Below are 14,976 nucleotides of genomic sequence, written 5' to 3' on the forward strand. Positions count from 1 at the left end.
TGACCTGGAATAAACTAAACACCAGAGACTAACTATTCTTTAAAAGAAAACAAAACTTGAATGTCTCAAAGTTGACTCTGAGGAAGTGATGTTAGTGTTCAACAAATCTTACATCGGCAGGTTCTTCTTGAGGAATATGAGCATTTCTGCTCTCTGCAGTTAGACGATTCCTTTTTTCATCCACGGTATTGGCTGCCGTGCTAAACAGTCTAGCCTCAGCGCTATCCTGCTAGCCTGCTAGTCTGCTATCCTGCTAGCCTGCTGGTCTGCTAGCTGGCTGCAAACTGTGGAATGGATTCCTGAACGGAGGCGCGGCTCAATGAGACAGTTATGAGACCCGCTCAGGAATCCATTCCACAGTTTGCAGCAGACTAGCAGACCAGCAGACCAGCAGACTAGCAGACCAGCAGACCAGCAGACTAGCAGACCAGCAGACTAGCAGACTAGCAGACCAGCAGACCAGCAGACCAGCAGACTAGCAGACCAGCAGACTAGCAGACCAGCAGACCAGCAGACCAGCAGACCATCAGACCAGCAGACTAGCAGACCAGCAGACCAGCAGACTAGCAGACCAGCAGACCAGCAGACTAGCAGACTAGCAGACCAGCAGACTAGCAGACTAGCAGACCAGCAGACCAGCAGACCAGCAGACTAGCAGACTAGCAGACTAGCAGACCAGCAGTCGGGGATCACTTTTGGAGTCATTTCAGCAGACGACGTTAAAGCGCAGACATGGCTCATTGATATCGGAAATCTCCAAAGGTTGTATCGGAAAATCCAATACCCGAATTTCTCTGGTATCGGGTCCCGATACCGATACTGGATCGGATCGGCCCCATCCCTATCTATAGCCATTGTAAATTAGCTTATTTGAGGAAATTACACTTTGTTTCTTGCTCCTGCGTTTGTATCCTTATGATTCAATGTACTTATTGTAAGCCTCTTTGGATAAAAGTGTCAGCTAAATGACATGTGATGTAATGTAATAAAAGAAGCACTCAACTGCAGATAAACAACAGTCCATCATTGCTTGGGGACGGGAAGCTCACTCAATCCGAAACATTTGAAGAACTGAATGTGTCCTCCGGTGCAGTCAAACGCTCAGGGGGTCTCTCATGAAGACCAAGGCTTACCGCTGCTCAGAAGGGTCTCCAGCCTCAGACGTAACTGCTTCCGTTCAATAAGACACATCTCACATCTCAGAATCCGACCATCATGGTTGAATTACTGCAAAGAACCAGAGGAGACTTACTGGGCCAAAAACACAGGGGACATTAAACCAGTGGTCAACGGTGGTTTGGGCTGATGAGTCAACATTTGACATTTTTGGTTGCACCCGCTGTCTCTGTAGGACAGAAGGTTTCTACATGGGATGTTCCTACCATGAAGCATGGAGGAGGAGGGGTGATGGGGGGCGTTGCTTGTTACACTGTTGGTGTTGGAGGAGTTGGACTGCAGAGTGAAATGCAAAGTGCTGTGTGTGTAATATATGTATATATATATATATATATATATATATATATATATTATAAAAACTGCTGAATGAATCAAAGTTGGACAGACTGCTTAAAATCATTTATTTTATAAGAATTCACTACATCAGCACTACGCTTCTGACTTCCTTTATAAAACTGTGAAAGCTGGACACCATCTTTAGGCGATTGCACTTTTTGTTCCCAGGTCCAATTGAGATCAAGGTGAATTGAACTTCATCTGTTCAAGTAATAAATACATGTGTGTACTGTGCATAGAACATCACTTAGCAATAGCAATCTAATAATCAGTTTTATTGCCTCTCCAGTTAATAAGAAAGTGCACAGCTGACATTAAATCTGGGTCCCTCCAATTAACATTGAGCTCCATTATTCCAGATGAATGTAGTATTTCTTTAGATTTTTGTATCTGCAGAGGAGTTAGGAAATATCACTGTATAACGTTACAACACACACTGCATACTGTAGAAACATGTTTACATGTGTGTGTGTGGTGGGTTAATAATACATGGTGCAAAAGAGCTGTGATCTCCCCATGACTCTGCTTCAGTCTGCAGCTCCAGCAGCTTCTGGATCTCTTCCCATCACCGAGCGAACGACTTCCAGATCAGAGTTCTGCTCCGGTCAGCCTTCTTTGGTCGTCCTCTTGCTGTTGGATAGTTTCTCTGTGACAGGTCCTCTGTGCCAGGACATTCAGGCCCTAATCTATAAGATGAGTCTCTGACCCAAGATCTTACGGTTGATCTCAGCCAAGGCCACAGAGAACACGAAGGCCTTCTCGTCTGACAGACTGGCGTAGATATCCACCTCCTTGTCTTGCTTCTCTGTGGACACAATGAAACGCTATCAGGCACAAGGAGCTTGTGAGATTAAGAAAAGGTCAGACTCAATGCTTCCTCCTCAAGAACTATTCACCTGGATCCACATCAAGCGATGCCCTGGTTCCCCCAGAGGACAGTCACAACTAGTGTAGTATTCTAAATACTGACGGGATGGGTGGTCTGAGTGACAGGTGTAACTGTTTATGTGCAGACAAAGGGAGATGACGTTGGTAACAGACGTGTTTTAAATACACATGAGAACCAGTGTTAATTTTGGCAGCTACTTTTGATTTAGTCTTTAGACGAAAAATGCATATTAGTTTTAGTCACATTTAGTCATTTTAATCCTTCTTAGTTTTTGTTGACGAAAACTAGACAAAAATGTAATTAGTTTTAGTCCCATTTAATATCTATATTAAACTCCTTTTCTTCCCTTCTCAGGGACCCTCTGTGTTGTGTCTACAGCTGCATAATAGTCCAGCTTGCAGTACTTGGTTGTCCATTAGCTGTCCCTCCTATAGGACAGGCCTATAGATGTCCCTCCTATAGGACAGGCCTATAGATGTCCCTCCTATAGGACAGGCCTATAGATGTCCCTCCTATAGGACAGGCCTATAGATGTCCCTCCTATAGGACAGGCCTATAGATGTCCCTCCTATAGGACAGGCCTATAGATGTCCCTCCTATAGGACAGGCCTATAGATGTCCCTCCTATAGGACAGGCCTATAGATGTCCCTCCTATAGGACAGGTCTATAGATGTCCCTCCTATAGGACAGGTCTATAGATGTCCCTCCTATAGGACAGGTCTATAGATGTCCCTCCTATAGGACAGGTCTATAGCAGGTCGGAAACGTTTTGACTGCCGGGCCACAGCGGGTTGTAAAATGTGACTGAGGAGCCGGGCCAAGAACAAATGGTGGAAGTGTTTGTGTGAGCTGATATAAATGACATGTGAAAAATCATTACATGAAAGGATTTGGATTTTAACAAATAGCAAAGCATTTATTGGCAAGGCAATTTAACAAATTGGCAAAGGTGTAACAACTTCATGAGGACCAGGGATCTAAACGCAACACTTTGTTGTCTTTGTCTGTTTACTTGCAATGCTTTTGACACTTCATGCTCCTTTATTGTTTCCACTGTCGCAACAAAAGAGACCTTAACGTCCTAAAATCGCTGCAATACATTATTTTCTTGGCTTCAGAACCTGCAATGAGTTTATTATTCCGTTCCGTCCTGGGTCCCCTCCCCTTCTCGCTCTACACCAACTCTCCGCGCTGTCATTCGCTCGCATGGCTTCTCCTACCACAGCTGTGCTGATGACACCCAACTAATCCTCTCCTTCCCTCACTCGGATCTCTGCCTGTCTGACTGACATCTCTCAGTGGATCCGCCCACCATCTGTTTTCAGGAAAAGATTCTCCGACCCACGACTTGACTGTCAACTTTGGCAACTCCGTGTTAACGTCCACTTTGACTGCAGGAACCTCGGCGTGACATCGACAGCCGACTCTCCCTGACTCCCAACATCACTGACAACACGATACTGTAGATACTCGCTCTACAACATCAGGAGAATACGTCCCCTTCTCACTCAGAAGGCAGCGCAGGTACTGATTCAGGCTCTTGTCATCTCCCTCCTGGACAACTGCAACTCACTCCTGCAGGTCTCCTGCTACCACCATTCCACCTCTGCAGCTCATCCAAAATGCAGCAGCTCCACTGGTCTTTAACCTTCCTAAGTTCTCCCTCACTCCTCCACTCCTCCGCTCTCTTCACTGGTACCGGTGGCTCATCCAGTTCTAAACACTGGTGCTCACGTACCACGCTGTGAATGGATGGGGTCCAGCTTACATCCAGGACCTGGTCCAACCCGACATCCCAACCCGCACTCTCCGCTCTGCATCTGATAAACTGCTTGTTCCTCCTCACTGAGAGCAAAACACTGGACTAGATCTCCACTCTTTGCTGTCCTGCTCCTAAATGGTGGAAGGAGCTCTCTGAAGACACCAGGACCACAGAGAGCCTTCACATCTTCAGACTAAAGACACACCTCTTCACACTCTACCTCCACTAACACACTAACTAACTGGAGCACTTACATTGGACTTATAACGATTCTTATCTACAGCAAGTTGTAAATTGGCTTATTTGAGGAAAATGCACTTTTTTGTTCCTTGTTCTTCTAAGTTTGTTTCTTTATGGTTGAAATGCACTTATTGTACGTCGCTTTGGATAAAAGCATCAGCTAAATGATATGTGATGTATTATGTTAAATGCGTTTGTAACGGAGCATCAACTAACGAAGCCACATTCGTTGCGGTCCGTAGTCTGTGCACAAGAACCACCGCTGCACCGCTAGTTTAGCGAGCGTTCTGGGTTCGTGGATGACGTCATCATGATGCGTTAATAACCGCCGTACTTTGTCTGTCTGTTGTCTGTCAGCTGCGTGTGAATTTAGGGGGGAAAGGTTTCGTGACTTCGTCAACCACCAACATGTTTGTCTCGTTAACGAAAGTTAGAATAGATTTAGTCATAGTTTTTATTTTTTAAGATCGTTTTCGTCACGTCTTAGTCTCGTCTTAGTCATGGAAAAAAGGTTCGTTAACGAAAAATTTTCGTCATAGTTTTCGTCGTCGAAATTAACACTGCTGAGAACAAACGGCTCTTAGTTCCAACGTTAACTCCATCATCTCTGCTGACCGCTCAGTGCACGTCCATGAGAACGCTTGTCATCAGGCCAATAAGCCTGAGCAGCCACACACACTTTAGACCGGAATCTTCTTAAGAGTTCCTTTCCAGAGAGTCCTTGCTTTGGTACCCTCAGTACTATACGCGCGGCATAAGAACGTCTAAAGGACATTTAGGTGCAGAGGACTTTACCTTTCTCCTCTTCCTGCTTCTTCAGACCCACTGTTTTGGGTCTGCCCCGCCCCCTCCGAATGGGATCCGATTGACTGTTGGCTCGGGACCGTCTCCTGTTCTCCATGTCGCTGGTTAAAGAGGAGTCTATCCTTTCTCTGCGGATGCGTTCCGTCCTCCTCCGCTTGAAGTCCAGCTTGTCTGAAGGACAACACGGACGCAGTGTGGGTTAGAGGTTCTAGTGCACCACCACATATGGAAATCACATTCGTTAAGAAGTGGCCTTTGCAGGCAGAAGAACGTCCCGGTTGAACTGACCGGGGGGGGGAAGTCACTGCAGCTTGTTCTGAGGAGGTCCAGCCACATGCCAGACTTCTCTCCATATTCATAAAAGGCCTTTTCTAAATGATTATTTCCTTCACCCTTCATCCGTCTGAGGACTTCATGTTGTACCAACTTTCAGATTCTGCAGAAGGTTTTGCATGAGCAGAAATCTGGTTAAAACACGTTAGCTGCTAAAATCCACTGGTTTGGTCCCGCAGGACGAGCTTGAGAGAGCGTGCTCAATAGATAGATCCACAACGTTTCAGTTCCATCTCTTTATGCTGTGTGTTCAGATCCACGGCAGACTTTACAGAATAAAGAACAGCACTGAACAATGTCTTACAACTAACAATATTTGCTCAACACAAAGGCAGAACAATCAAACAAAGAGCAAACACAAGGTGGAACATTTCCAGGCATCAATCATGCAGGCTGAACCTTACCTGCTATAGCTGGAGAGGAGCGCTCATTTAATTTGGCATTGAGAAGCTTCCTGCTGATAAACACATAACCACATGGACAGGACTTGCACGCAACAGGAATCTAGAGAAAACCAGACAGGAAACAGATTAAATTACTTGATGTTGGAACATATCAACTGCTTCTTCCTCACATTCAATTATGCAATACCTTGCATAAGTCCCCTTAGACCTTTCCATGTTTTGTCATATGGTATAAAGACACATTCAAAATGGATTTCATTATGTAGACATCACAGAGACCAAGGAGCTCACCCAACAGCTCAGGGTTAAAGTTGTAGCGTAGTATGAAGCTCACAAAGCACCATTACATGATCAAAAGAGGAAAGAATAGGGCACAAACACAAACCCACGAACACAAGCCTGTCCACCCAGACACAAAGGACATGCAAGAACCTGTACATGTGAGGCTGTCATAGTTACAATTTAGAGTACCTCTCTGACTTACACAATGTGTGTATTTCATGTCTTTTCATTTCATGTATTTCAGTAAAGGGTTGAAATTGATAAGTGTTTGGTACGGATCCTCCTTCACGTTTCAGCCACGGATTAAATACAGTTTGAAGGTTGCTTTGAATCTATAACAATGAAATACTTAGAACACGTTCCCAGAATCGTATACAAAAACATTGAAACTGATAACAATCCACCACAAGAGTGCAAAAAACACATTCAGAGAACATTACGGAACAGTCAGAATTCGTTACAGAACCACCAACAGTCAGAATGCGTTACGGAACCACCAACAGTCAGAATGCGTTACGGAACCACCAACAGTCAGAATGCGTTACGGAACCACCAACAGTCAGAATGCGTTACGGAACCACCAACAGTCAGAATGCGTTACGGAACCACCAACAGTCAGAAGTCGTTACGGAACAGACCACAGTCAGAATGCGTTACGGAACCACCAACAATCAGAAGTCGTTACGGAACCACCAACTGTCAGAATGCGTTACGGAACAGACCACAGTCAGAAGTCGTTACGGAACCACCAACAGTCAGAAGTCGTTACGGAACCACCAACAGTCAGAAGTCGTTACGGAACCACCAACAGTCAGAAGTCGTTACGGAACCACCAACAGTCAGAAGTCGTTACGGAACCACCAACAGTCAGAATGCGTTACGGAACAGAATGCGTTACGGAACAGACCACAGTCAGAATGCGTTACGGAACCACCAAGTCAGAATGCGTGACGGAACCACCAAGTCAGAATGCGTTACGGAACCACCAAGTCAGAAGGCGTTACGGAACAGACCACAGTCAGAAGTCGTTACGGAACCGACAACAGTCAGAAGTCGTTACGGAACCGACAACAGTCAGAAGTCGTTACGGAACCACCAACAGTCAGAATGCGTTACGGAACAACCAACAGTCAGAATTCGTTACGGAACAACCAACAGTCAGAATTCGTTACGGAACAACCAACAGTCAGAATGCGTTACGGAACCTCCGCGTTACGGAACAGACCACAGTCAGAATGCGTTACGGAACCACCAACAGTCAGAATGCGTTACGGTCCCACCAACAGTCAGAATGCGTTACGGAACAGACCACAGTCAGAATGCGTTACGGAACCACCAACAGTCAGAATGCGTTACGGAACCACCAACAGTCAGAATGCGTTACGGAACAGACCACAGTCAGAATGCGTTACGGAACAGACCACAGTCAGAATGCGTTACGGAACAGACCACAGTCAGAATGCGTTACGGAACAACCAACAGTCAGAATGCGTTACGGAACCACCAACAGTCAGAAGTCGTTACGGAACCACCAACAGTCAGAATGCGTTACGGAACAGACCACAGTCAGAATGCGTTACGGAACAGACCACAGTCAGAATGCGTTACGGAACAGACCACAGTCAGAATGCGTTACGGAACCACCAACAGTCAGAATGCGTTACGGAACAGACCACAGTCAGAATGCGTTACGGAACAACCAACAGTCAGAATGCGTTACGGAACCTCCGCGTTACGGAATAGACCACAGTCAGAATGCGTTACGGAACCACCAACAGTCAGAATGCGTTACGGAACCACCAACAGTCAGAATGCGTTACGGAACAGACCACAGTCAGAATGCGTTACGGAACAGACCACAGTCAGAATGCGTTACGGAACAACCAACAGTCAGAATGCGTTACGGAACCTCCGCGTTACGGAATAGACCACAGTCAAATGCGTTACGGAACCACCAACAGTCAGAATGCGTTACGGAACAGACCACAGTCAGAAGTCGTTACGGAACCACCAACAGTCAGAAGTCGTTACGGAACAGACCACAGTCAGAAGTCGTTACGGAACCACCAACAGTCAGAAGTCGTTACGGAACCACCAACAGTCAGAATGCGTTACGGAACAGACCACAGTCAGAAGTCGTTACGGAACCACCAACAGTCAGAAGTCGTTACGGAACAGACCACAGTCAGAAGTCGTTACGGAACCACCAACAGTCAGAAGTCGTTACGGAACCACCAACAGTCAGAAGTCGTTACGGAACCACCAACAGTCAGAAGTCGTTACGGAACCACCAACAGTCAGAAGTCGTTACGGAACCACCAACAGTCAGAATGCGTTACGGAACAACCAACAGTCAGAATTCGTTACGGAACAGACCACAGTCAGAATGCGTGACGGAACCACCAAGTCAGAATGCGTGACGGAACCACCAAGTCAGAATGCGTTACGGAACCACCAAGTCAGAATGCGTTACGGAACAGACCACAGTCAGAAGTCGTTACGGAACCGACAACAGTCAGAAGTCGTTACGGAACCGACAACAGTCAGAAGTCGTTACGGAACCGACAACAGTCAGAAGTCGTTACGGAACCACCAACAGTCAGAATGCGTTACGGAACAACCAACAGTCAGAATGCGTTACGGAACAACCAACAGTCAGAATGCGTTACGGAACAACCAACAGTCAGAATGCATTACGGAACCTCCGCGTTACGGAACAGACCACAGTCAGAATGCGTTACGGAACCACCAACAGTCAGAAGTCGTTACGGAACCACCAACAGTCAGAAGTCGTTACGGAACAGACCACAGTCAGAATGCGTTACGGAACAGACCACAGTCAGAATGCGTTACGGAACAACCAACAGTCAGAATTCGTTACGGAACAACTAACAGTCAGAATGCGTTACGGAACCTCTGCGTTACGGAACAGACCACAGTCAGAATGCGTTACGGAACCACCAACAGTCAGAAGTCGTTACGGAACCACCAACAGTCAGAAGTCGTTACGGAACCACCAACAGTCAGAATGCGTTACGTAACAGACCACAGTCAGAATGCGTTACGGAACAGACCACAGTCAGAATGCGTTACGGAACAGAGCACAGTCAGAATGCGTTACGCAACCACCAACAGTCAGAATGCGTTACGGAACAGACCACAGTCAGAATGCGTTACGCAACCACCAACAGTCAGAATGCGTTACGGAACAGACCACAGTCAGAATGCGTTACGGAACAGACCACAGTCAGAAGTCGTTACAGAACCACCAACAGTCAGAAGTCGTTACAGAACCACCAACAGTCAGAAGTCGTTACGGAACCACCAACAGTCAGAAGTTGTTACGGAACCACCAACAGTCAGAAGTCGTTACGGAACCACCAACAGTCAGAAGTCGTTACGGAACCACCAACAGTCAGAAGTCGTTACGGAACCACCAACAGTCAGAATGCGTTACGGAACCACCAACAGTCAGAATGCGTTACGGAACAGCCAGCAGTCAGAATGCGTTACGGAACCTCCGCGTTACGGAACAGACAATAGTCAGAATGCGTTACGGAATAGACAATAGTCAGAATGCGTTACGGAACAGACAATAGTCAGAATGCGTTACGGAACCACCAACAGTCAGAATGCGTTACGGAACCACCAACAGTCAGAATGCGTTACGGAACCACCAACAGTCAGAATGCGTTACGGAACAGAATGCGTTACGGAACAGACCACAGTCAGAATGCGTTACGGAACCACCAAGTCAGAATGCGTGACGGAACCACCAAGTCAGAATGCGTTACGGAACCACCAAGTCAGAAGGCGTTACGGAACAGACCACAGTCAGAAGTCGTTACGGAACCGACAACAGTCAGAAGTCGTTACGGAACCGACAACAGTCAGAAGTCGTTACGGAACCACCAACAGTCAGAATGCGTTACGGAACAACCAACAGTCAGAATTCGTTACGGAACAACCAACAGTCAGAATTCGTTACGGAACAACCAACAGTCAGAATGCGTTACGGAACCTCCGCGTTACGGAACAGACCACAGTCAGAATGCGTTACGGAACCACCAACAGTCAGAATGCGTTACGGAACCACCAACAGTCAGAATGCGTTACGGAACAGACCACAGTCAGAATGCGTTACGGAACCACCAACAGTCAGAATGCGTTACGGAACCACCAACAGTCAGAATGCGTTACGGAACAGACCACAGTCAGAATGCGTTACGGAACAGACCACAGTCAGAATGCGTTACGGAACAACCAACAGTCAGAATGCGTTACGGAACCACCAACAGTCAGAAGTCGTTACGGAACCACCAACAGTCAGAATGCGTTACGGAACAGACCACAGTCAGAATGCGTTACGGAACCACCAACAGTCAGAAGTCGTTACGGAACCACCAACAGTCAGAATGCGTTACGGAACAGACCACAGTCAGAATGCGTTACGGAACAGACCACAGTCAGAATGCGTTACGGAACAGACCACAGTCAGAATGCGTTACGGAACCACCAACAGTCAGAATGCGTTACGGAACAGACCACAGTCAGAATGCGTTACGGAACAACCAACAGTCAGAATGCGTTACGGAACCTCCGCGTTACGGAATAGACCACAGTCAGAATGCGTTACGGAACCACCAACAGTCAGAATGCGTTACGGAACCACCAACAGTCAGAATGCGTTACGGAACAGACCACAGTCAGAATGCGTTACGGAACAGACCACAGTCAGAATGCGTTACGGAACAACCAACAGTCAGAATGCGTTACGGAACCTCCGCGTTACGGAATAGACCACAGTCAGAATGCGTTACGGAACCACCAACAGTCAGAATGCGTTACGGAACAGACCACAGTCAGAAGTCGTTACGGAACCACCAACAGTCAGAAGTCGTTACGGAACAGACCACAGTCAGAAGTCGTTACGGAACCACCAACAGTCAGAAGTCGTTACGGAACCACCAACAGTCAGAATGCGTTACGGAACAGACCACAGTCAGAATGCGTTACGGAACAGACCACAGTCAGAAGTCGTTACGGAACCACCAACAGTCAGAAGTCGTTACGGAACAGACCACAGTCAGAAGTCGTTACGGAACCACCAACAGTCAGAAGTCGTTACGGAACCACCAACAGTCAGAAGTCGTTACGGAACCACCAACAGTCAGAAGTCGTTACGGAACCACCAACAGTCAGAAGTCGTTACGGAACCACCAACAGTCAGAATGCGTTACGGAACAACCAACAGTCAGAATTCGTTACGGAACAGACCACAGTCAGAATGCGTGACGGAACCACCAAGTCAGAATGCGTGACGGAACCACCAAGTCAGAATGCGTTACGGAACCTTCAAGTCAGAATGCGTTACGGAACAGACCACAGTCAGAAGTCGTTACGGAACCGACAACAGTCAGAAGTCGTTACGGAACCGACAACAGTCAGAAGTCGTTACGGAACCGACAACAGTCAGAAGTCGTTACGGAACCACCAACAGTCAGAATGCGTTACGGAACAACCAACAGTCAGAATGCATTACGGAACCTCCGCGTTACGGAACAGACCACAGTCAGAATGCGTTACGGAACCACCAACAGTCAGAAGTCGTTACGGAACCACCAACAGTCAGAATGCGTTACGGAACAGACCACAGTCAGAATGCGTTACGGAACAGACCACAGTCAGAATGCGTTACGGAACAACCAACAGTCAGAATTCGTTACGGAACAACCAACAGTCAGAATGCGTTACGGAACCTCCGCGTTACGGAACAGACCACAGTCAGAAGTCGTTACGGAACCACCAACAGTCAGAAGTCGTTACGGAACCACCAACAGTCAGAATGCGTTACGTAACAGACCACAGTCAGAATGCGTTACGGAACAGAGCACAGTCAGAATGCGTTACGCAACCACCAACAGTCAGAATGCGTTACGGAACAGACCACAGTCAGAATGCGTTACGCAACCACCAACAGTCAGAATGCGTTACGGAACAGACCACAGTCAGAATGCGTTACGGAACAGACCACAGTCAGAAGTCGTTACAGAACCACCAACAGTCAGAAGTCGTTACAGAACCACCAACAGTCAGAAGTCGTTACGGAACCACCAACAGTCAGAAGTCGTTACGGAACCACCAACAGTCAGAAGTCGTTACGGAACCACCAACAGTCAGAAGTCGTTACGGAACCACCAACAGTCAGAAGTCGTTACGGAACCACCAACAGTCAGAATGCGTTACGGAACCACCAACAGTCAGAATGCGTTACGGAACAGCCAGCAGTCAGAATGCGTTACGGAACCTCCGCGTTACGGAACAGACAATAGTCAGAATGCGTTACGGAATAGACAATAGTCAGAATGCGTTACGGAACAGACAATAGTCAGAATGCGTTACGGAACCACCAACAGTCAGAAGGCGTTACGGAACCACCAACAGTCAGAATGCGTTACGGAACCACCAACAGTCAGAATGCGTTACGGAACCACCAACAGTCAGAATGCGTTACGGAACAGACAACAGTCAGAATGCGTTACGGAACAGACAACAGTCAGAATGCGTTACGGAACAGACCACAGTCAGAATGCGTTACGGAACCACCAACAGTCAGAATGCGTTACGGAACCACCAACAGTCAGAATGCGTTACGGAACAGAATGCGTTACGGAACAGACCACAGTCAGAATGCGTTACGGAACCACCAACAGTCAGAATGCGTTACGGAACAGACCACAGTCAGAATGCGTTACGGAACCACCAACAGTCAGAATGCGTTACGGAACAGAATGCGTTACGGAACAGACCACAGTCAGAATGCGTTACGGAACAGACCACAGTCAGAATGCGTTACGGAACCACCAACAGTCAGAATGCGTTACGGAACCACCAACAGTCAGAATGCGTTACGGAACAGAATGCGTTACGGAACAGACCACAGTCAGAATGCGTTACGGAACAGACCACAGTCAGAATGCGTTACGGAACCACCAACAGTCAGAATGCGTTACGGAACCACCAACAGTCAGAATGCGTTACGGAACAGAATGCGTTACGGAACAGACCACAGTCAGAATGCGTTACGGAACAGACCACAGTCAGAATGCGTTACGGAACCACCAACAGTCAGAATGCGTTACGGAACCACCAACAGTCAGAATGCGTTACGGAACCACCAACAGTCAGAATGCGTTACGGAACCACCAACAGTCAGAATGCGTTACGGAACCTCCGCGTTACGGAACAGACAACAGTCAGAATGCGTTACGGAACAGACAACAGTCAGAATGCGTTACGGAACAACCAACAGTCAGAAATTGTTACAGAACCAACAGCCGGAAAACATTAAAAAGGTCGAAAAATGTTTGGGGGCTCCAAAAAAAGGTAATTAATCACTGTTAGAACCTTCAGAAACTCTGAATTGAGAACCTTCTAATTTGTGTATGTTATGAAAAAGAAGCTAAACGTAAAACACACATCTTTGGAAAGAAAAACGAAGACAATGTTCCAAGAAGAAGTCAGGAATCCAAAGTTCTCACGATGCTCAGAATCAAGGTTTCCTAAACATCCCGAGAACAGCAGAGAACGTGGGAATACAACGTTAACAGAAAAGTTAAAAACAAAACATTCAGAGAAGGTTGGGAAAACATTCCAGAAAAAACATGTTGGAAAACAAGGTCTGAAAACTGAAAAAGAATCTGATGTTTGAAGAAGGTTGAGGACATAACATCATGACACGTTGGGGAATGTTAGAAAAACAACGCGGAGTAAATGTATGGCAATGTATGAAGTGAGTGTGAGTCGCAGTGCGTGTGTTGGGTTCCTCACATCGTGGATCAGCGCTTTGTGTGCGGACCTCACGTGACTCACACTCTTTAACTAATGTTCCAACAAGAACCCTGAACACCGAGGAGAACGGCCGCTGACGTCGCGCGGCTCCCGGTCAACGGGATCTGCCTTCCGCGCCGTGCAGTGACGCTGCCGCGTGCTCGCTGCGCGCGAGCGATTCCGCGCTAAATGACCACCGGCGCGCGGGTCGCTACCGACGGCGTTTGAATCGCACACACGGATTTCCTCACCTGTTGGTCGCATTCAGGACAAGACTTCGTAGCCATTTTGACTTTCTTTGTTTTATTCGCAGACATAGTCCGTGTCCTCGCGCCGCGCCGCGGCTCCGCGTCTCTCGGTGACTGCTGGACCGCAGAGGGTTCGCGCAGAGTCTCGGACGTCCGCGCGGGGGACACACCGGTTTGGCTAAACGGCAACACGGCGCTAGAAGCACACGGACGGTTCGGTATTCTAGAAGCACCGCGACGCTCTGCGCATGCGCAGCGACAGTTCCGCTGCTGGCGTGTTGCATTCAGGTACAATAGGAAAACGCCGGAGTTAAAACTTTTTATTCTGGTAAAATAGTTGTGCAACGCTGCAAAGTTGATTATTAAAGATACGCGATTCATAGTGGCAGGTGTAAACCTTTTGTGTAAGAAACACAACTGGGCTCTATAGCAAGACTAAGTGATTTTTGGTGAATCGCTCTCCCAACACGTATTTCCATTTGTTCCTGAATCTCAGCTGGCATTGGCTGTGTAAATTTAGCTTTTTTATGATTATTCCTTTCTTTTATTTGAGGAATGGAAGCAGCTCGTAAAAATAGGAACTTGTTAGAACATTCTTTAATTGATTTAGCCTCTGGGCAGAAGTACGCGAAATGACCACGATATGACCGACACGTGTGACATGTGTAAAT

The 14,976-nt window shown here is 47.2% G+C and overlaps 1 protein-coding gene across 1 annotated transcript; it reads right to left on the reverse strand.

Moving 5' to 3' along the window:
* Positions 1 to 1,563: 1,563 nt before the first annotated feature.
* c12h16orf87 (chromosome 12 C16orf87 homolog) lies at positions 1,564 to 14,590 on the reverse strand. The gene is made up of 4 exons (XM_040166749.2): positions 14,309 to 14,590; positions 5,946 to 6,045; positions 5,200 to 5,379; positions 1,564 to 2,317 (listed from the first exon to the last, which is right to left on the reverse strand). Exons 1-4 carry the CDS (start codon positions 14,372 to 14,374, stop codon positions 2,199 to 2,201), a joined length of 465 nt encoding a protein of 154 aa, XP_040022683.1. The 5' UTR covers positions 14,375 to 14,590; the 3' UTR covers positions 1,564 to 2,198.
* Between the last annotated feature and the right edge of the window lie 386 nt (positions 14,591 to 14,976).

The sequence above is a fragment of the Gasterosteus aculeatus genome, chromosome 12, assembly GCF_964276395.1.
Source record: "Gasterosteus aculeatus chromosome 12, fGasAcu3.hap1.1, whole genome shotgun sequence".
Classification (NCBI taxonomy): Eukaryota; Metazoa; Chordata; class Actinopteri; order Perciformes; family Gasterosteidae; genus Gasterosteus; species Gasterosteus aculeatus.

Coding starts and splice junctions, on each gene's coding strand:
- c12h16orf87 (XM_040166749.2), bottom strand. CDS start 14,374: ATGTCTGCGAATAAAACAAAGAAAGTCAAAATGGCTACGAAGTCTTGT. Junction 6,046..14,308: donor GTCCTGAATGCGACCAACAG/GTGAGGAAATCC, acceptor GGTTTTCTCTAG/ATTCCTGTTGCGTGCAAGTC. Junction 2,318..5,199: donor GAAGCAGGAAGAGGAGAAAG/GTAAAGTCCTCT, acceptor TTGTGTCCACAG/AGAAGCAAGACAAGGAGGTG.